The sequence below is a fragment of the Trachypithecus francoisi genome, unplaced genomic scaffold (assembly GCF_009764315.1).
Source record: "Trachypithecus francoisi isolate TF-2019V2 unplaced genomic scaffold, Tfra_2.0 Lachesis_group9, whole genome shotgun sequence".
Lineage (NCBI taxonomy): Eukaryota > Metazoa > Chordata > Mammalia > Primates > Cercopithecidae > Trachypithecus > Trachypithecus francoisi.
The window spans coordinates 33,116,985-33,139,020 of NW_022681474.1; the positions used below are offsets into that span (position 1 = coordinate 33,116,985).

The window sequence follows — 22,036 nt, forward strand, 5'->3', positions numbered from 1 at the left end:
ATAAATGCATATAATACATTTAGGCAGCATACCTAGAAACTTTAGAAGGTGTATACTTTTCCTGTAAATTCAAATTTTTATTGAGATAATTGTAGCTTTACATGTAGTTGTAAGAAATAATACAGAGAGATCCTTTGTATACTCTACCCAGCTTCCCTAAATGGCAAATGTATTTTGTAAAAATATAAAATTTTGGAAAACTATAATACCACAACCAAGATATTGACATTCAGTCTTACTCAGAGTTCCCCAAGTAAAACCAGAGACTGTTTGTACTAATCGTTTGTGTGAGGTGTATGTTTTTAGGAATAACTTTTCAAGAAATATTATTTAGAATCACAAAAGCAAGTATTTACCAGTTTAGGTTTATTTTCAGCACTTTAATTTTATTCCCCTTTCTTCTGTAAGGGTTTTGTGACCATGATCTTGCAGTGCTCAATTGAAATGCCAAATATTAGTTATGCTTGGAAAGAACTTAAAGAGCAGCTGGGCGAGGAGATTGATTCCAAAGTGAAGGGAATGGTTTTTCTCAAAGGAAAACTGGTAAGGCTGGGGTCTCTTATAACCTTGATGGGGCTTTATGTGGGCAGGAAAACATAAAGTGGTGTGGGTTCTTCCTCTTCTGTGGAAATGCTGCATCTCTTCACTCTCTCATCTTCCCTGGGTCATCTCATCTGTGATCCTCAGTTGCCACTCTGCCACTGATAACTACTGTACCTCTATCTCCAGCCTGAACCGTTCTCCTCACAGTGCCAGACTGGATCCAGCTGCTTCCCTGACATCTCCACCTAAATAGCTTATTTAAAGTAACTTTTTCAGAATCTTTTTTTTCTTCGCAATCCTATTCTAGCACTGGACTTATTCAGAATCTTGAATTCAAATTAAAAATGAAAAATTTTGCCTCCTAAACCTGTTGTTCTTTCTTCTGAGGACTTCTCTTGGTTAATGCCATAGACTTATCGCAAGGATCCTCAAACATTTTGGTTTCACAATCCCTTTAGCAAATGTTAGGGGCCCCCGAAAGCTTTAGTTTATATGGGTTATATCTATTGATACTTACTGTATTAGAAATTAAAACTGGAACTCTAAAACACAATATCATGTTCCATTAGCCATCAGAGCAATGATTTTATCACGTCATATAGTGTCTAGGAAACTCCGCTGCACCCTTGAGAGAATGGGTGTGGAAAGGGGAGCATTATTATGAAAATAATTTTGACTTGGCGAAGCCCCTAAAAGATCTCAGGTTTCCAGGTGTCTACTGGCCTAGTGAACCAATTAGGTTTATCTTCAGCTTATTGCATGTCTAGCCATGTTGTTTATCTCCACAAAACTCCACAAAACTTGTGGGATAAAGTCTCAAGCCTTTCATAGGAGGGTAAGATCCTTCATGTCTTGGCCTCTGCTAGCCTTACAGCTTCATTTCTACCAACACCATTTACTCCAGCAGTGCCCACTACACCATGTTTATCTCATCCTCAGTGCCTGCTGAACCTACTATTTATAGTAATCTTTTGGCCGGGCGCGGTGGCTCATACTTGTAATCTCAGCACTTTGGGAGGCCAAGGTGGGCGGATCACCTGAGGTCCGGAGTTTTAGACCAACCTGACCAACATGGAGAAATACTGTCTCTGCTAAAAATACAAAATTAGCCAAGGATGATGGCGCATTCCTGTAATCCCAGCTACTTGCGAGGCTGAGGCAGGAGAATCACTTGAAAACCCAGGAGGCAGAAGTTGCAGTGAGCCGAGATTGCGCCATTGCACTCCAGCCTGGGCAACAAGAGTGAAACTCCGTCTCAAAAAAAAAAAAAAAAAAATGTTGTACATATATAAATCGTTTCCTCCAAAGTAGCTTTTATGAATTTGCTTAGCCTTAAATCTTACCAAGCAATGTTAGGGGCATGTTTATCTGTACTTCAAAGTCTTTAGGACACACGGTTATGCAGGTAAACTTTTACCTTGCTGTGTTTGCTTACGGAGAGCCTCAAGAACACTCAAAGGCAAAAACTGTTTTCTAGTTACCTCTATCCCCAGTGAATGCCGGGGATTATACCCTACTTCGTAAATATGTAAGTGAAGATTACCATGAATGGCAAAATCCACCAGTAGGTGATGATACCTATGTTATGATTGGGTAAATTTTGGGGTGAAAGGGGTGTTCCTTATAAAATATTGCAGTTGAAGACAGCAGGGAGAGGAGTGCCTGTATTAGTTAACACATAATTTGACTATATTTTTAGATGATTTCCTCGATTGGAGAGGATGGCACTTAATATTAAAGATGATGTTCTGGCTAGGTGCCATGGCTCACACCTGTAATCTCAGTATTTTGGGAAGCTGAGCTGGGAAGATAATTCTTGAGACTGGCCTGGGCAGCATAGTGACACCCTGTCTCTACCAAAAAAAAAAAAAAAAAAAAGGCCAGGTGTAGTGGCATGCACCTGTAGGAATTCAAAGTTACAGTAAGTTGTTAATTGCACCACAGTACTACAGCCTAGGCAGTAGAGAAAGACCCTGTCTTAAGAGGAAAAAAAAAAAGATGGTGTCCTGTATTATTTTTTTCATACTCTTACAGAAGGCTGAATTAAGAAAAACTAGACAATTAACAATAGAAGATCACTTGTTTTTCTGCTTTTAGTTAGGTCATTCTGAATAGCTGGCATTGCTTTTCTGATGGAAGGCAGTATATAGTTTAACTACAGGTTTTAGAGCCATACAGACCAGATTTTAAATACTTTCTCCATTTAATAGCTGTGGGGCCTTAGACTAGTCAGTTAACCTTTCCAAGCCTGTTTGCTCAGCAATAAAATGTAGCTAATAGCCACTAGAGGGTTAGCACGGTGTAATAGCTAAGACTCTGTCTATAGTTAGAAAGTTCTAAATCGTTTGGAGTTTTTTTTTTTCAATATTCCTTGTCTTTCTGCAGTGTACTTTTGCCAGCTGTAATGTATTAGCTTTGGTCTAAAGTTCATCTAAAATTATACCTGGTGGTTTTTTTGCTTTATGTTTTTTGTTTTCTCTTTTTCACAGAATACGTGGTCTTTTAAAGGGAATATTTTTATTGTACGTGGGTTGGATTAACTTCCATTTGCTTTGATTTCTAGGGTGTTTGCTTTGATGTACCTACCGCATCAGTAACAGAAATACAGGTATTCTTTTCTCTTAGATTTTAAAGTTAATGTACCTAAATTGTAGAATGTTAATTATGAAAATAGAGAATAATAGATTGGGAAACAATAGTTCTGGTTCCTTTAGTAAGAGATAATTGATAATTAAATTTTGGAATATTCCCCCCTAGCTTTTTATTTCTGATATTTTTGTAGTTGAACCCACCTGGTTTCTATAATTCCTTTATACAAAGTTGTGAACGATATCCAGCTCTTCCCGCCCTTTAACACTTACATATGTTATAGAGGTTTTGTATGTGTGTGTGTGTGTGTGTGTGTGCGCACATGTGTGTGTGTGTTTTCAGAGTCTTGCTCTGTCGCCCAGGCTGGAGTGAAGTGGTGCAATCTTGGTTCACTGCAACCTCTGCCTCCCGGGTTCAAGCGATTCTCTTGCCTCAGCTTCCCAAGTAGCTGGGATCATAGGGCCACCATCACCCCCAACTAATTTTTTGTATTTTTACTAGAGATGGGAGTTTCGCCATATTGGCCAGGCTGGTCTCGAACTCCTGACCTCAGGTGATCCACCCACCTCCCAAAGTGCTGGGATTACAGGCATGAGCCACCACATCCAGCCTACAGGTGTTCATAGACATTTAAAATTGTTACATCTTTATTCAGTACTGTGAGAAATGTGTGCTTAATATATTTATTACCTTTGGCTGTAGATACCCTGTAGCAATTGAGTTGAATAAATGGTTTAATAACTTAATAAATGAAGTAGTGATGAGGGCTATTTCTCATAATAAAACTATATTTTCCCACACTTTAGTGACACTGGCTTTTGGACCATGATGGTTGGCCAGTGTTATTTTTGACCAGTGACTTGTTAAGCACTTATGTTACCACCTTTTCTTTGAAAAAATGGAAAAATTTTGTTTTTCTCATGCTTTTTAAAAATTGAATAGTAATTAAAGCACATGAAAACAAAACGTTCTCTCACAGGAGAAATGGCATGATTCACGACGCTGGCAGCTCTCTGTGGCCACAGAGCAACCAGAGCTGGAAGGACCACGGGAAGGATATGGAGGCTTCAGGGGTCAGCGGGAAGGCAGTCGAGGCTTCAGGGGACAGCGGGATGGAAACAGAAGATTCAGAGGACAGCGGGAAGGCAGTAGAGGCCCGAGAGGACAGCGATCAGGAGGTGGCAACAAAAGTAACAGATCCCAAAACAAAGGCCAGAAGCGGAGTTTCAGTAAAGCATTTGGTCAATAATTAGAAGATTTATATAGCAAAAAGAGAATGTTTGGCAATATAGAACTGAACATTATTTTTCTTACAAAGTTAAAAGCACATTGTGCCTCCTTTTGACCACTTGCCAAGTCCCTGTGTCTTTCAGACACAGACAAGCTTCATTTAAATTATTTCATTTGATCATTATAATTTATAACTTTATTGCTACTTCTTCAGTTTTTCCTTTTGAAAGGTGTATGAATTCATTACATTTTTATTCTAATGGATTATCTGTAGATTAGAAGATAAAATCAAATGTGTATCTGCCTATACTTTGTGAGTTCACCTGTCTTTATGCTCAAAAGTGTCCCTTAATAGTGTCCTTCCCTGAAGTAAATACCTAAGGGAGTATAACAGTCTCTGGAGGACCACTTTGAACCTTTGGAAGATTTCCTCAGCCACCTGCCGAACAGTTTCTCATGTGGTCCTATTGTTTGTCTACTGAGACTTAATACTGAGCAATGTTTTGAAACAAGATTTCAAACTAATCTGGATTGTAATACAGTTTATACCAGTGTATGCGCTAGACTTGGAAGATGTAGTACGTTTGATATAGATTACCTATACTTATGTTCATTTTGATACATTTTTAGCTTCTCATTGTAAGGTGATTCATGCTTTAGTGAATTCTTCACAGATAGTATATATAAAAGTACATTTTAATAGAAAGCCAGGGTCTTTAAGGAATTTCAAATGTATAAGGTGGCTCCATAGCTTTATTTATAAGTAGGCTGGATAAATGGTGCTTAAAATGATAATGTACTCCACTTCTTCCTATTGGAAGATGAACATTATTTACCCACAGGATTTAAGGGAGTAGGGGGTTGCAGATTAGCATTGCCAAAGAGTATGTAAAAAAAAAAAAAACCAAACCACTGGAAATAATCAGATGCAAAAATGTAACAAATTCATAACTGGAGAGCAAAGAGAACAAGTATGATTTGCATGATAAAGCATTGTTTTAATGGTGAAAACTTCACAGATCACTAATGTTTCTAGAGGTTAACTTCAAGTGGACAAGCTGGGGTTTTTAGGTAGTCAGTGGCCTAGTTTCTAAAGCTACAGTATAGGGTCTGTTTGTTAAACTGAATCTCTGTTGAAAGTTTGTTTTAGCTGCTTGGAGGCTTCCTTTTAAGAAAAACTGTATGTGATTAAGTTGTTTTAAGGGAACTGAAGAACTTGATGTAACCCCTGGCCAGATAACTCTGCCTGATTTCTCAGATACTATTTCTCTGGGAAACATTCTACATAGCACAGGAGCTTAAGAGTGGCATTATCTTCTTGCCTTAATTTCCAGAGATTATTTCTGTACTGAGAATCCTGGAACTACTATGCTAGGAAATTTAAAGCCGCGTGATCTGTCTGGTTTTCATTTAATTATTGTGAACACCTAGAATCTTTCTAGGTCCTGATTTCTCTTGCTGAATCCAGTCTTTATCTCTAATTGCCCCTTATTTGATCACCATGTACTAGGGGCTCTGATAGCCAGCTCAGCTCCTGATCCTTGAGGCAACATCCTTTTTCTATTTGAACTTCAGTTCTGTCCTTGAATCCTGACTAGATATTTCTTGCCCTCTGGTCTCAGAATTCTCTTGGCTTTTATTCGTTGATCCACTTGCCAGTTTTATCACTTTACCCTTGTTCCTCATGACTTACCATCAAGCCATGGGTATTAGGTGACAGTGTAATTTATTAGATTCTGATTTTGCCCAAATACTAGGCATGCTTTAATAACAACTGAACCTTTTCATTATTTGGATAGGCATGGGTACCTTATCAAGCAGATTAAAAGGATATGGTACCTGTCCTTTAGAAAAGAACAGCTAAAACCTTGTTGTGGATTATGGATTTAGCATAAAGAAAAATAATCCGGCATAAATTAAGAGTAAGAGGGAAGATTAATAGAAATTTCACTTCACATAACTTAAAACATGGCTATTTCAATAAGTGAAACTAAAGTTTCTCCTGGATCCCAGAATTCAACCTGTATTTATAAATATATAATGTATTTAGCTACTTTTTGGTTTAAATGAACTTGTTGGGTTAGCTTGGTAAATGTTACAATTTTTACTATTTTCTACAGAGAAAATATTTTCTAATTTAAGTTGGAGCTATCTGTGCAGCAGTTTCTCTACAGTTGTACATAAATGTTTTTACTATAAAATGAGCTAATGTATAAAATACTACGCTATACCATAATAAAGATAGTAATACTTGATTTTGGTGGCTTTTGTTTTCTAAAATGGAAATAGCTTGAAATATTTATTATAAAAATAATAAAAGCTAGATATAAAAATCTAAAGAGAAAAAAAAAAACCAGTCACCCTTATCTAATATTTTAGTGAGCAATCTTCCACATATTCTTTTATAAAATTGGAATCATTTGATTTTCTGAATTGCTTTCCCCCCTCAACATGTTGTGCACAATTTTGTACAGGCCTACGTGGACATTTTTGATGACTACATGTTATCTTGTATAGATATGCCACTACACATTTAACCAGTACTTGATGGCCATGTTGGTTATTTCTAATTTTTCACCATTATAAACAACCCTAAAGTTAATATCTTCATATACTTGTTTGCATACTTGTCTGTCACCTTAGGATACGTTTACTAAAGGTAGAACTGCAGCTTTGAACTCCTGGGCTCAAGTTACTCTCCCTCTCAGCCTCCCAAGTAGCTGAGACTACAGGTAGGTACCACCAAACCTGGATAATATTTAAATTTTTTATAGAGGTGGAGTCTCATTCTGTTGACCAGGCTGGTCGTGAACCCCTGGCCTCACGCAGTCATCCTTCCTTGGCCTCCCAAAGTGCTGGGATTATAGTGCGAGCCACCATGCCTGGCCTCTTCTAATTACCTGTCATGAGATGGATCTCTAGTCATTGCATTATGGTTTATGTATTTAATATGTTTAGTGTTTTCCCTATACCAGGGCATGGATTTTTGTCTTTTTTTGAGATAAGGTCTCTATCTGTTACCTAGGATGGAGTGCAGTGGCATGATCATAGCTCATTGCAGCCTTGAACTCCTGGGCTCCAATAATCCTCTTACTTCAGTCTCCCACAGAGCTAAGACTATAGGCATGTGCCGCCACACCTGGCCAATATTTCTTTAAAAATGTTTTTTGTAGAGCTGGGGATCTCACTATATTGCCCAGGCTGGTGAATTTTTGTCCATTTTTTACTGCTGAATTTCCAGCACCTACAATAGTGCCTGGCAAATAACAGACACTCAATAATGAACAAGTGAACAAATTTTTTCTTTTTGAGGCAGGGTCTCTGTTGCCCGGGCTGGTCTTGAACTCCTGGGCTCAATCAGTCCCATGGCCTCGGCCTCCCAAAGTGCTAGAATTACAGGTGTGAGCCACCGCGCCCAGCCCAAATCATTTTAAATGTACTGGGAAATGCATTGATAGGAGGCCAAACTGGCAACAGGACTGCCTGTTAGAAGTAATCAGATGATGGCCTAAACTAATGGAGATAAAAAGATGTACACAGAGCTCTTTAGTAGGTGGACTAAGCAGTACTATTTGGTTTTAGGTTTAATGACAGAAAAGGCCTGGTGCAGTGGCTCACACCTGTAATCAGCACTTTGGGAGGCCAAGGCAGGCAGATTACTTCAGGTCAGGAGTTCGAGACCAGTATGGCCAACATAGTCCCACCATCTCTACCGAAAATACAAAAATTAACCAGGTGTGGTGGTGCACACCTGTAATCCCAACTACTCAGGAGGTTGAGGTTGCAGTGAGCTGAGACCACGCCAATGCACACCAGCCTGGGCAACAAAGCAAGACCCCATCTCTACAAAAAAAAAAAAAACAAGAAGTGCAGGAAATCAGCCTGGTGGATGGTGGTGCCATTCACTGACATGTAGAATTGCAAATGTGGCAAATTTGGTATGGGAAGGAAGGGGCATGTGAAGAGGAAGATCATACATTTAGACTTGAACATACTGATACACAGCAGCTATTGAAACATTCAGGTGTGATTGTTCTAGCTGGATGTTGGATATTCCAGTCTGGAACTCTGGAGAGCCATCTGGCCTGGAGACAAAGTGGGAGTGAGCAGCACATGTAATGATAGACCTGGAAATGGATGAGATCTCCCAGGGATAAGGTTTAGGAAGGAATTTTTAGGAGCATTAACACTTAAAGGATAGACGTTTAATTTTATTTATTCTTCAGAATAATTCTGTAGAGGTAAGTAGTAGTATCATTCAGATTTTACTGTGGGAAACCTGAAGCTTAAAAAAGTTAACTTGTCAATTAAGAAAGCAGGTCAATCTGAGGTTCAAATCATGTATATGAACTTCCAAAATCAATGCTCCTTTGTATGTCTCAGAGCACTTTACACAGCTGGTGCGTAATAGTTAAAATCTTATATCACCCCTCCCCATTTGACTTGATAACTTAGGAAGGTAAAAGGCATGAGGTGGCTTTCACAGCTGTGGGACTTAGCTCTTGTTACGTTGGGCAGTTGTACAGATTGCTACCACCTGTATTTCAGGGTTGACGTTAAAGTATTTGTCTATCACTGAGTGTTTTGTGTATTTATGGCTCTCGATCAAGATATTATATGTTGATAATAATCAGCTCTCGGCTACATTTCAATCTTTTTTTTCCTTTTATTTTACTTTAAATTCTGGGATATATGTGCAGAACGTGCAGGTTTGTTACATAGGTATACATGTGCCATGGTGGTTTGCTGCACCTATCAACATGTCATCTAGGTTTTATGCCCCGCATGCATTAGGTATTTGTTCTAATGCTCGTGTTTTCTTTTTTTCTGAGGCAGTCTTGCTCACTGTAACTTCCACCTCTTGGACTCAAGCGATCCTTCCACCTCACCCTCCGTCGTAGCTGGGACTACAGTCGCGCGCCACCACACCCGGCTAATTTTTTTAAAAAATTGTAGAGATGGGTCTTGCTATGTTGCCCACTCCAGTGGGCATCCCAAAATGTTACTGGCATCCCAAAATGTTAGGATTACAGATGTGAGCCGCCACGCCTGTCCTTTTTTAAAAAAGAAAGTTTTATCCAGTGACAGGCTGGGGTATATACACTTAATGTCTAAAGGTTTTTGCCTTTCAGTTCATATCAACGCGAGTAGAGTTAGCTAGCTATGTTTGTAAAAAAATATTTCGCCATGCTTCGTTAAAGTAAGCTGATATTAAACATTTATATAAATCCATCCTCACAGGGTCAATCTAGAGATAAACTCTCCGCTGCAGGGGGCGGGGAAGGAGGCGGGAACACCCTCATTGACAACTTCATTTCCATGAGAATGGTTGCTGTGGTGATTGCTACGTCTTCCCATTGGCCACTGCCGAGCGTATTGCGGTTCTCCGGACGGGTTTTATTGGTTCTCGTTCCATAGCGGCCGCAAAGTGTCGAGAGCCGTAAGTAAAGTGTCGCAAAGCAGAAGGAAGGCGGGAGTCCCGACTGCAAACATTGAGGAAAGCCAGGCGGTAGAGGCAGCTATGGCGAACGTTCCGTGGGCAGAGGTCTGCGAGAAATTCCAGGCGGCGCTGACCCTGTCGCGGGTGGAACTGCAAAAAAATCCGGAGAAGGAACCGTACAAGTCCAAATACAGCGCCCGGGCGCTGCTGGAAGAGGTCAAGGCGCTGCTCGGCCCCGCGCCTGAGGACGAGGATGAGCGGCCTGAGGCTGAGGACGGCCCGGGTGCTGGTGACCACGCCCTGGGGCTGCCGGCTGAGGTGGTGGAGCCCGAGGGGCCCGTGGCCCAGCGGGCGGTGAGGCTGGCGGTCATCGAGTTCCACCTCGGGGTGAACCACATCGACACGGAGGAGCTGTCGGCGGGGGAGGAGCACCTGGTGAAATGCCTGCGGCTGCTGCGCCGGTACCGGCTCTCGCAAGACTGCATCTCCCTCTACATCCAGGCGCAGGTGAGAGCGAGCCCGGCCAGGCCGGCCTCTGTCGACGAATGGCGAGGGATGGGGAGGAGCCCTTGCCAAGGCCAAGGGCAGAAGTTCTAAGGCGCAGTTCGTCCCCGCGTTTTTGAAGCTCTGGACTGATTCCCAGAGAGCATCTGTGGTCTTCAAAAAAGCCAGTCTTAAGGACATATTGCCTTGTAACTAGATCTCCTACAGTCGTCCCCAAACTCCCTGTCCACCCTCGTCGCCCACTCCTACATCGTCATGCGCTTTCCTCTCCACCCGTCCAACTCCTGTTCATTCTGTTGAGAAAATCCAAAGTAATTTAAATCTTAACGTCTCAAGGAAATGACAGTGACCTGAGTACATTCTTTTTTGGTTTTGGTTTTGTCTTTTTCTTGGAGATGGGGTTCTTACTGTGTCGCCCAGGTTGGAGTTAAGTGGCACCATCATAGCTCATTACAGCTTCCACCTCTTGGGCTCAAGCAATCCTCATGCCTCAGCCTTCATAGTAGCTGGGACTACAGGCACACGCCACCATTCTTGGTAATTTTTTAAATTTTCTGTAGAGATGGGAGTCTCACTATATTGCCCAGGCTGGTCTTGAACTCCTGGACTCAAGTGATCCTTCTGACTCGGCTTCCCAAAGTGCTGGGATTACAGGCCTGAGCCGCTGTGCCTGGCTCGGAATACATTCTTTTTTTTTTTTTTTTTTTTTTTTTTTTTTTTTTTCGAGGCGGAGTCTCGCTCTGTCGCCCGGACTGGAGTGCAGTGGCCGGATCTCAGCTCACTGCAAGCTCCGCCTCCCGGGTTTACGCCATTCTCCTGCCTCAGCCTCCCGAGTAGCGGGACTACAGGCGCCCGCCGCCTCGCCCGGCTAGTTTTTGTATTTTTAGTAGAGACGGGGTTCACCGTGTTCGCCAGGATGGTCTCGATCTCCTGACCTCGTGATCCGCCCGTCTCAGCTCCAAAGTGCTGGGATTACAGGCTTGAGCCACCGCGCCCGGCCGGAATACATTCTTAATTCAAAATAAAGTGTCCAAAATCTTCAGCTTCCTTTCTTACCAAATTCATTTGTTTGCATCTTAGGGAATTCTTTCCCATTCTTGAAAACCTATCTCAAGAATCACTTCCTTTAGTATTAATAACTTTCTTGGGACCATTTTGAGCCAAACTGATCTCTCCTTCTTACCTTTGAATTCTTATAATACTTTTTGTATATACCATTTATATGGTACTTGGTTTATTAAATAAATCTGGGCAGGGCACAGTGGCTCCCATCTGTAATCCCAGCATTTCGGGAGGCCAAAGTGGGAGGATGGCATGAGGTCAGGAGTTTAAGACCAGCCTGGGCAACAAAGTGAGACTCTGTCTCTAAAAAAAAAAAAAAAAAGCAAAAGAAAACCGCACAAAACTAGCCAGGCATGGTGGTACACACCTGTAGCCCTAGCTACTGGGGAGGCTAGGCTGAGCTGGGAGGATCACTTGAGCCCCTGGAGGAGCTGTGATCATGCCACTGCAACTCCAGCCTGGGTGACAGAGCAAGACCTTTTCTCAGCAACAACAACAAAATCCACATCAATATTCTAAAGTAATATTGGTCAACACCTGTGAAAAGAAAGGGTGAAAAAAAGAAAAATACTTCAAAAAGTTAAAATAATATTAGGACAGGTGAATATGGATGTTCATCAAAGCAGTGTTGATTTTTTTTTTTTTGGAGACAGAGTCTCGCTGTCTCCCAGGCTGGAGTGCAGTGGTGCAATCTCGGCTCACTGCAGCCTCCGCCTCTCGGGTTCAAGCGATTCTCCTGCCTCAGCCTCCTGAGTAGCTGGGACTACAGGTGCGTGCCACCATGCCCGGCTAATTGTTTGTATTTTTTGTAGAAATGGGGTTTCACTGTGTTAGGCAGGATGGTCTTGATCTCCTGACCTCATGATCCACCCTCCTTGGCTTCCCAAAGTGCTGGGATTACAGGCACGAATCACCACACCCAGCCAGTGTTGATTATTAAAGAAAAAAAACTGCAGGGCTGAGGCAGGAGGATTGCTTGAGCCCAGGAGGTCAAGGCTGCAGTGAGCCAAGATCATGCCACTGCACTCCAGCCTGTGCAACAGAGTGAGACCCTGTCTCAAAAAACGAAGAAAAGGAAAACAATATAAATGTCAGTAGGAATATGATTAAATTCCATTACATCCAAACAGAAGAACAGTACATAATTATTAAAAATAATAATTTATATTTTAAAAAATTGACAGTATGAAGAGGGAGGGAGAAGACTGTAAGCCATGTTTAGAATTATGTAGAAAAGGCCAGGTATGGTGGCTCACACTTGTAATCCTAGCACCTTGGGAGGCTGGGATGAGATGATCACTCGAGCTTAGGAGTTCAAGACAAGCCTGGGCACATAGTGACACCTATTTTTAGTCGCTACTAAAAATAAGAAAAAAAATTATTATAATATAAAAAATTATTCCAGGCATGGCTGCTTCGCTAGGCAGTATGTTCTTTGGGCAGCCATCAGAGCCCCGACCACCACCAGGGCTCTGGGACCAGGCTTCCCTTACTTACCAGCAGCTCCAGGGGCTCTGAGACCTTCTAACAATACTTTGGTGGACGATATGGAGTCATCTTTGCAGACTTGCTTAGCCTCTCCGGTAAGTCAGGACTATGTCAATGGCACCAATCAGGAAGAAATTGAAACTGGTGTTGATCGGTGTATATACAAGTTTCTGGACATTGCAAGACAGACAGAATGTTTTTTTCCTACAAAAAAGATTGCAATTATCTGTCCAGAAACCAGAGCAAGTTATCAATGAGGATGTCTCCAAACTAAGAAATGAGTAACATTGGAGAGACATGCACTGGTCCAGAAGCACTTGACAAAGCTAAGGCGTTGGCAGCAAGTGCTGGAGGTCATCACCTGCAGCACAAAAAGCTAACCGACATCTGTCAAGGCTCCTTGGTCTACCTGCAGCAGGCATTCAATATCCCTGCACTTCTGAAGTGCACCTGAGCAAAAGGGTAAAGGCTGTGGGCCTGAGAGTGGTCTCATGTGGGAGACAGCCCCATGCAGATGGTTTGCCATATATCCCTTCTCGTAGACTTGGCATTTTGGAAGAACTCTTTGACAGAGAATGAGTTGATTTTAGTTTTATGCTCCCCGCTAAAATTTTTTCAGTATTTTTGTAAGCTGTTAATTTCTTGAGTACTTTATTTATAACATGCCTGTGCCTTGGGTAAACCAAATAAACTTTTTTTGTCTCAGGCAAAGTTTAGACTGTTTGTATGATGATACAGTTTCTTTTTTATGTGGGTTTTTTTTTTTTTTGCTTGTTTTTTATTTTTATTTTTGAGACAGAATCTTTCTCTGTTACCCAGGCTACATAGCAGTGGCACCTTCACAGCTCACTGCAACTTCCACCTTCCTGGCTTAAGCGATCCTTCCACCTCAGCCTCCCAAATAGCTGGGACCACAGGTGCATGCCACCATGCCCGGCTAATTTTTGTATTTTTAGAGAGACGGTGTTTCACCATGTTGCTCGAGCTGGTCTCGAACTCCTGAGCTCAGGCAATCTGTCCACCCCAGACTCCCAAAGTGTTGGGATTACCGGTATGAGCCACCATGCCTGGCCTTTTTAAATTTTTTGCATGACTTTTCATCTTTTTATGTGTGTTTCTCATTTGTTTGATATGAGGGAAAAAATTCTAATAGCTTGAGAATCAAAGGGATGGGGATTTTGGTTGTAGGCCTTTTATAATACCCCTCAGTGGCGGTGTAGAAAAATAGGTAAGTTTTTTCTGTTTCAAGACTTCAGACTACCTCAAGAAGAACAATCTATTGCAACAGTATTTGTAATGCTTCCAGAGGGCTCAGAAAAGGAATTTTTTTTGTAAATGGGTTGGAAGAGGATTAAAATATCCTGGGTTAGTGTAGTAATATTACAGTAGGATCCTAAGGTTGATGCTGACTTTTATTTGGGGTAAGCTTATATTTTGTGTGGTGTTTATTTACTTTTTTTGAAGAGGAGGATGTAGTAGGAGCAGTGTTCCAAGTCAGTTTAAGTAATGGGGTAGACCCTGTTCTCAGTAGGGGTGTAGGTGAGTTATGAGGGCTAAAGCTTGCTCTGATGGTCTCTTTTTGTTTTGTTTTCTTTGGTTTTATCTTTTTTGTTTTACATTTGGGGAGGGGAGAGATTTTCCATTAAGGAAGAATTTGCTAGTGGATTTGATTCCAAGGGCCTGGGGTATCACAGTGGGGTTGGGGAGGGGCTGCAGGGTGATCCTTGGCTACTGACCCTCCACAAAGAGTATGTGGTGCCCCTGCCCTTTGAAGATAATTTGCTCTCTTGTTAGTTTTGCAGGCCACCTCAGATTCTCTGTTGAATTGCTGTTAAGAAATACAGACCAGCGTTGTTTCTGGGCTCTTGTTGGGTGAGGTTTTTCTGAGTTTTATATCTCTTCTTAGTTCACATCGTGTTACCCAGAACAAATGCTTCACTGTCTTCTGAACAGGCAGTACTCCTGTGGCTCTGTGTCTTGGCTTGTTTAGTTTTCTTCAGCCTTGAAGACTGCTTCCCACACTTACTGACATCCACTCATGTTCCTGGTATGACCTGGATTGCTGCCTGGTCCCTGCAGTATCCCAGTGCTCTTTCTGCTGCATTCTCAGAGCACAGGACTTTTCTCTTTTCTGCTGACCTTGCTTGGTTCTCCCTTGTGGGTTAGTAATTTCTGTCTGTCTCTTTGCCCCTCACTAATTGTTCACCCATGAGAGTTAGGTATTATTCCTTTTAAATATACAGGGACCATATATAGTCTTTATCTTTTATACATGATACTTACTACTCAATTTTATGTGTGCAGAGTATCTGGCACATGGACCTGTGATTAGTAGCCTGAGGTCGACAAATGCATAGGTTAAACAAATTTTTTTTCTATTAATTTAATTTAATTTTATCTTTACAGAGATGGGGGTCTCACTATGTTGACCAGGCTGGTCTCAAACTCCTGGCCTCAAGTGATCCTCACATCTCGGCTTCCCAAAGTGCCAGGATTACGGGCATGAGCCACTGAGCCCAGCCTAAACAAAGCTTTTAAAAGCTCCTGCAACCTCAAGGTTATTAACCTGGTCATCTCTTGGTAATTAGAAAGTCTGATTGGCTGCTTTAGATTTCTTAATTAAAAACCTAAATAAACTGATTAAGTTTTAGGCATTCTTTCAAAGGTTTCTCAGTGAAAAGATTGGGAACTATTCTATTTAGTGCTTTGTGAAAATATTTTGAATTAATGTATGTACCAGTTATTGCCATTTCTTAAGTCCAACATGTTTTTCTGGTCAAATAAATAGCAGCTTTTCAAAGACAAATTAGCAGGGTGTGGTGGCGTGTAGTCCCAGCTACTCAGGAGGCTGAGGTGGGAGGACTACTTAAGCCTGGGAGATCAAGGCTGCAGTAAACTATGATGGTGTCACTGCACTCCAGCCTGTGTGACAGAGTGAGACCCTGTCTCAGAAAAAAAAAAAAAAGAATTTGTAGAATGATCCTATTTTTGTATAAGACTGTGTATACACATACACACACATATTTACATTATATATACACATATAATAAAAAGTTTATGTGTGAATATATACAAATACATATATATGTGTGTGTGTATGAAAGAGTTTTGCAAGTATCAGTTCATGGGAATTCATGATATTCTAACTGCTTTGTCTTAATCTGGTGTCTTCTCCTTGGGGAACTACAGAACTTGGCTTTACATTATTTATCAAAAGAGATTGATCTTACATTAGATTATCAAAAGAGAATTCTGCCTTCTCTGGGTTCCAGGTGCCTTAGGAATAATTTTTATCTGGTATTCCTTCTGATCCTTGTTATTACCGATATATACTGGCACTACCAGCTTGATTTTAGTAAAATTTCTTGGGAAATTAGTAGATTGCTCTCCTCACTCCAGGTTATATATGTATAAGGCGTGCTTTTTGTTGTTATTGTTCACAGCTTCGTTGAGTTGCAATTGGCATATAATAAACTGCACTTTTTTTTTTTTTTTTTTTTTTGAGTCAGAGTCTCCCTCTGTCACCCAGGCTGGAGTGCAGTGGCAAGATCTTTGCTCACTGCCTCCCAGGTTTACGCCATGCTCCTGCCTCAGCCTCCCGAGTAGCTGGGACTACAGGTGCGTGCCACCACGCCCAGCTAATTTTTTGTATTTTTAGTAGAGACAGGGTTTCATCTTGTTAGTCAGGATGTCTAGATCTTCTGACCTCGTGATCTGCCTGCCTCTGCCTCCCAAAGTGCTGGGATTACAGGCATGAGCCACCGTGCCTGGCTTTTAATTGCACATATTTGTAACGGTACAGTCTGATGAGTTTTGATACATGTGTGTTTTTTTTTTTTTTTGAAACGGAGTCTCACTCTGTCGCTCAGGCTGGAGTGCAGTGGCGCATCTCCGCTCACTGCAAGCTCCGCCTCCTGGGTTCATGCCATTCTCCTGCCTCAGCCTCCTGAGTAGCTGGGTCTACAGGCGCCCGCCACCACTAATTTTTTTTTTTTTTTTGTATTTTTAGTAGAGACGGGGTTTCACCATGTTAGCCAGGATGGTCTAGATCTCCTGACCTCGTGATCCGCCCCCCTCGGCCTCCCAAAGTGCTGGGATTACAGGCATGAGCCACTGCACCTGGCCTGACATATGTATTTATACCTGTGAAACAATCACTGCAATCAAGATACGAACATACCTGTTACCACCAAAAGTTTTCTTGTGCTCCTTTGTAGTCCCTCCCTCTCTCCTATATTCTTTTCCTCCCTTCTGCTTGCCCCAACCCTGCATTTTGTAGATTTTTATTTTATTTTCAAGACAGAGTCTTACTGTGTTGCCTAGGCTGGCCTCAAACTCCTGGGACCATGTGAACCTTTCACCTCAGCCTCCTGAGTAGCTGGGACTATGTAGAAATTTACTTTATTTTATTTTTGGAGACAGTCTGGCTCTGTCACCCAGGCTGGAGTGTAGCGGCAGGATCTTGGCTCACTGCAACCTCTGCTTCCTGGGCTCAAGCCATCCTCCCAAGTAGCTGGGACTACACAGTCATGCCACCACGCCCAGCTAATTTTTGTATTTTTTGTAGAGGCAGGGTTTTGCCATGTTGCCCAGGCGTCAAGTGATCTGCCTGCGTTGGCCTCCCAAAGTGCTGGGATTACAGGTATGCACCACTATACCCAGCCTATGTAGAATTTTATGTAACTGAAATTGTATTGTATATACTCTTGTTTTGGTATACCTTTTTTCCATTCCACATCATTATTTCATTCTGTATCTACTGAGCTGATCATGTCTTTTCATTTTCAGTCTGTTAATAGGGTGGATTACATTGATTTTTGTAAATGTTAAACCTTGCATTCCTGGGATAAACTCCATTTGGTCATAACGTATTATCCTTTTTATATATTGTTGAACTGAATTCACTAAAATTTTGTTTAAAATCTTTGCATCTGTGTTCATGAAGGATTTAAGTCTGTAGTTTTCTTGTTATATCTTTGGTTTAATATGATATGGGAAGTGTTCTGTCCTTTTCTCTTTTCTGGAAGTGTTTGTGTAGTGTTGGTGTTAAACTTCATTACATGTTTGACAGAATTTACCAGTAATACTTTTTTAGCTGTTTTTATTTTGTATTTTACTTTTCTCCTTACCTAGTTTGATATGATGGCAAGGATATGATATGTGAAAGATGCCAGACCTTCCATTGTAGCTTTTCTACCCTTAGTAGAATTTATATTGTATTTAAAGAATAATTCACATAAAGACTGGGCACAGTGGCTCAGGCTGTAATCCCAGCACTTTGGGAGGCCGAGGCCGGTGGATCATTTAAGGTCAGGAGTTTGAGATCAGCCTGGCCAACATGATGAAACCCCATCTCTACTGAAAATACAAAAATTAGCCAGGTGTGGTCGTGGGTGCGTTATCACAGCTACTCTTGAGGCTGAGGCAGGAGAATTGCTTGAACCCGGGAGGCGGAGGTTGCAGTGGGCGGAGATTGTGTTACTGCACTCTAGAGTGGGCAACAGAGCAAGACTCTATCTCAAAAAAAAAAAAAGGTAATAATAATTCAAATAAAATGTCAACAGTGATTATCTCTGTGGAGTCAAACTTAAAAAAAAAAAAAATCCAAAACACCAAACCTAATTTAATTTTAAAAATAAAGGCAGGCCGAGTGTGGTGACTCACGCCTGGAATCCCAGCACTCTGGGAGGCTGAGGCAGGTGGATCACCTGAGGTCAGGAGTTCGAGACAAGCCTGGCCAAAATGATAAAACGCCATCTCTACTAAAAATACAAAAATTAGCTGGGCGTGATGTTGGGCACTTGTAATCCCAGCTACTCTGGAGGCTGAGGCAGGAGAATAGCTTGAACCCTGGAGGTGGAGGTTGCAGTGAGCCGAGATCGTGCCACTGCACTCCAGCCTGGGCAACAAGAGTGAAACACTGTCTCAAAAAAATAAATAGGCCGGGCGCGGTGGCTCACACCTGTGATCCCAGCACTTTGGGAGGCCAAGGTGGGTGGATTGCCTGAGGTTAGCAGTTAGAGACCAGCCTGGCCAACATGATGAAACCCCATCTCTACTAAAAATACAAAATTAGCCAGGCATGGTGGCAGGGACCTGTAATCTCAGCTACTGGAGAAGCTAAGAGAGGAGAATTGCTTGAAGCTGGGAGGTGGAGGTTGCAGTGAACTGAGATCACGCCACTGTACTCCAGCCTGGGTGACAGTGAGACTCCATCTCGAAAAGATAAATAAATAAATAAATAAAGGCATTCTAGATTCCTTACATGGTCCTTACCTTCAGGACTTTAATAGGTTATGATCCAGAAGAAGAATTTTAGTCATTTTTGGATATACTCTAGGGTCTCTATTTGTTTTCAGATTTGTCACATACCAAGAATTGTTGCTTTCTGTGGCATAGTCTACCCTGGATCTAGCAGGCCAAACACAACCCTGTCCCAAAAATAGAGTGTGACTAACCAGTTTCTGGTGCTAGGTGAGTCTCTAGACTACCTAGGTTAGGTGCAGTGTGCTACAGTGGGGCGTAGTGGTGTCATGGTCAAAGGAGTTTCCCAAGCACTGTCTATCATCAAAGGAGAAATAAGTTGAACTAAAGAGTAAGGAAAGCCTGGGCGCAGTGGCTCATGCCTTTAATCCCAGCACTTTGGGAGGCCGAGGCGGGAGGATCACGAGGTCAGGAGATCAAGACCATCCTGGCTAATACAGTGAAACCCCGTCTCAACTAAAAAAAAAAATACAAAAAAATTAGCTGGGTGAGGTGGCGGGTGCCTGTAGTCCCAGCTACTCAAGAGGCTGAGGCAGGAGAATGGCATGAACCTTGGAGGTGGAGCTTGCAGTGAGACGAGATGGTGCCACTGCACTCCAGCCTGAGCGACAGAGCGAGACTCCGCCTCAAAAAAAAAAAAAAAAAGGAAAAGGTGACTTGTACGTCTAAGATCAGGAAATTACATTCAGTAAGTTATTAGGAAGGCAGAGCCCTTTGTATTAGTCCATTCTCATATTGCTATAAAGAACTACCTGAGACTAGATACTTTATAAAGAAAAGAGGTTTAATTGGCTCACAGTTCCACAGGCTGTACAGGAGGTATAGCTGGGGAGGCCTCAGGAAACTTGCAATCATGGCAAAATGTGAAGGGGAAGCTCAAACATCCTACATGGCTGGAGCAGGAAGGGGAGAGAGCAAAGGGAAGTGATACACACTTTCAAACAACCAGATCTCATGAGAACAGCAAGGGGAAATCCACCCCCATGATCCAGTCACCTCCCACCAGGCTTCTCCTCCAACACTGAAGATCACAATTCAACATGAGATTTGAATGGGGACACAGAGCCAAACCTTATCACTCTTCAAGTCTCTGTTACTTATGAGGTTTAATAAGGTCATCTATTATGTCAAGCCTCTATTACTTATGTAGTTTAATGAGGTCCTGGAAAGGACCTCGTAAGTAACACAGGAGAGAACTATCCAATCTCAAAACATTATCAGTATGGCCTATAGTCCTGGATACTGAGGACTGATCAAGTCACGTAAAAAAAAATTATACAATGGATATATTTTGTGAAGCCAGAAGACCAAAGTGCTATGTTCCAGTGGAATGATCAAGTCACTTTTATTTCATTTTTCTTCAAATAGAGACAAAGTCTCACAGGCTCAAGTTTCAGCCTCCCAAAGTGTTGGGATTGTAGGCATAAGCCACTGTGCCCAGCCAAAATATATTTATTTATTTATTTATGGAGACAGGCATCTCTCTGTTGCCTGTCTGGAGTGCAGTGGAGTACAGTGGCGCAGTCTCGTCTCACTGCAACCTCAACCTCCTGGGTTCAAGCGATTCTCCTGCCTCAGCCTCCTGAGTAACTGGGATTACAGACATGCACCACCACACCTAGCTAATTTTTGTACTTTTGGTAGAGGTGGGGTTTCACCATGTTGGTCAGGCTGGTCTTTTTTTTTTGAGACGGAGTCTCGCTCTGTCGCCCGGGCTGGAGTGCAGTGGCCGGATCTCAGCTCACTGCAAGCTCCACCGCCCGGGTTTATGCCATTCTCCTGCCTCAGCCTCTGGAGTAGCTGGGACTACAGGCGCCCGCCACCTCGCCCGGCTAGTTTTTTGTATTTTTTTTTTTAGTAGAGCCGGGGTTTCACCGTGTCAACCAGGATGGTCTCGATCTCCTGACCTTGTGATCCGCCCGTCTCGGCCTCCGGTGCTGGGATTACAGGCTTGAGCCACCGCGCCCGGCCCTGTCAGGCTGGTCTTGAACTCCTGACCTTGTGATCTACCTGCCTCGGCCTCCCAAAGTGCTGGGATTATAGGCGTGAACCACTGCACCCGGCCCAAAAGATCTTTAAAACAAAATGTGTGATATAGTAATGTATATACTTCTTTATTAACACATTATATAATGTATCTAATATCTTTGATGATTTTAAAGTAATGATGAGCATAAATGATATTTTGAGATATCTGCAAACTAGCATAATAGATTTTTTTTTCATTTCTATTGTTCACAAAGTCCCAGGTCCTATAATACTGCTACAATTTGTTTCCTGTGTTCATAATGAAAAGATATGCTATATTTTAATAGGAGATTAGTGAAAAGAAATTTGTGGTTTTTTTTTCCCTTTTCAAATTCGTGGACTCTGAATTCTCTTTATGGATGCCTTAGGGGTCCTTAGACTTGAGGTTAAGAATTTCTGCATTAAAAACTCTGTTTCCTTAACCTGTTCCTTCCCTAGGGGAGTGGCAAAAGATGGTAGAAGGCCAGCCTCAGAAGTATCCTTGTGCCTTAAGGACTGACTATATTCCAAGGGAAGTGAGGTAGACTAACTCCACTACATATATACTTTTTTTTTTTTTTTTTTTTTGAGACAGAGTCTCACTCTGTAGCCCAGGCTAGAGTGCAGTGGCATGATCTTAGCTCACTGTAACCTCCACCTCCTGGGTTCAAGCCATTCTTCTACCTCAGCCTCCCAGGTAGTTGGGATTACAGGCATCTGCCACCACACTCGGCTAATTTTTTTTTTTTTTTTTTCAGTAGAGATGGGGTTTCGCCATGTTGGCCAGGCTGATCTCAAACTCCTGACCTGAAGTGATCTGCCTACCTCGGCCTCCCAAAGTGCTGGGATTACAGGTGTGAGCCACTGTGCTGGGCCCATATATATAATTTTTTGGTTTTTGTTTTGTTT

The 22,036-nt window shown here is 42.1% G+C and overlaps 2 protein-coding genes and 1 pseudogene across 3 annotated transcripts in view; all 3 read left to right on the top strand.

Moving 5' to 3' along the window:
• DDX21 (DExD-box helicase 21) overlaps positions 1-6,617 on the top strand; it is a 31,877-nt gene extending 25,260 nt beyond the window's left edge. Inside the window, exons 13-15 of the mRNA XM_033208459.1 lie at positions 409-543; positions 3,107-3,151; positions 4,112-6,617. Coding sequence (XP_033064350.1) covers positions 409-543; positions 3,107-3,151; positions 4,112-4,381 — 450 coding nt within the window. The 3' untranslated portion in view covers positions 4,382-6,617. The remainder of the gene's footprint in view (positions 1-408; positions 544-3,106; positions 3,152-4,111) is intronic.
• Positions 6,618-9,770: 3,153 nt separating this feature from the next.
• The window catches only part of KIFBP (kinesin family binding protein), a 31,311-nt gene continuing 19,045 nt past the window's right edge, over positions 9,771-22,036 (top strand). For both annotated transcript variants that reach the window (XM_033208689.1, XM_033208690.1), the window contains exon 1: positions 9,771-10,309. In XM_033208689.1, coding sequence (XP_033064580.1) covers positions 9,884-10,309 — 426 coding nt within the window. In that variant the 5' untranslated portion in view covers positions 9,771-9,883. The remainder of the gene's footprint in view (positions 10,310-22,036) is intronic.
• LOC117082134 lies at positions 12,353-13,604 on the top strand (annotated as a pseudogene).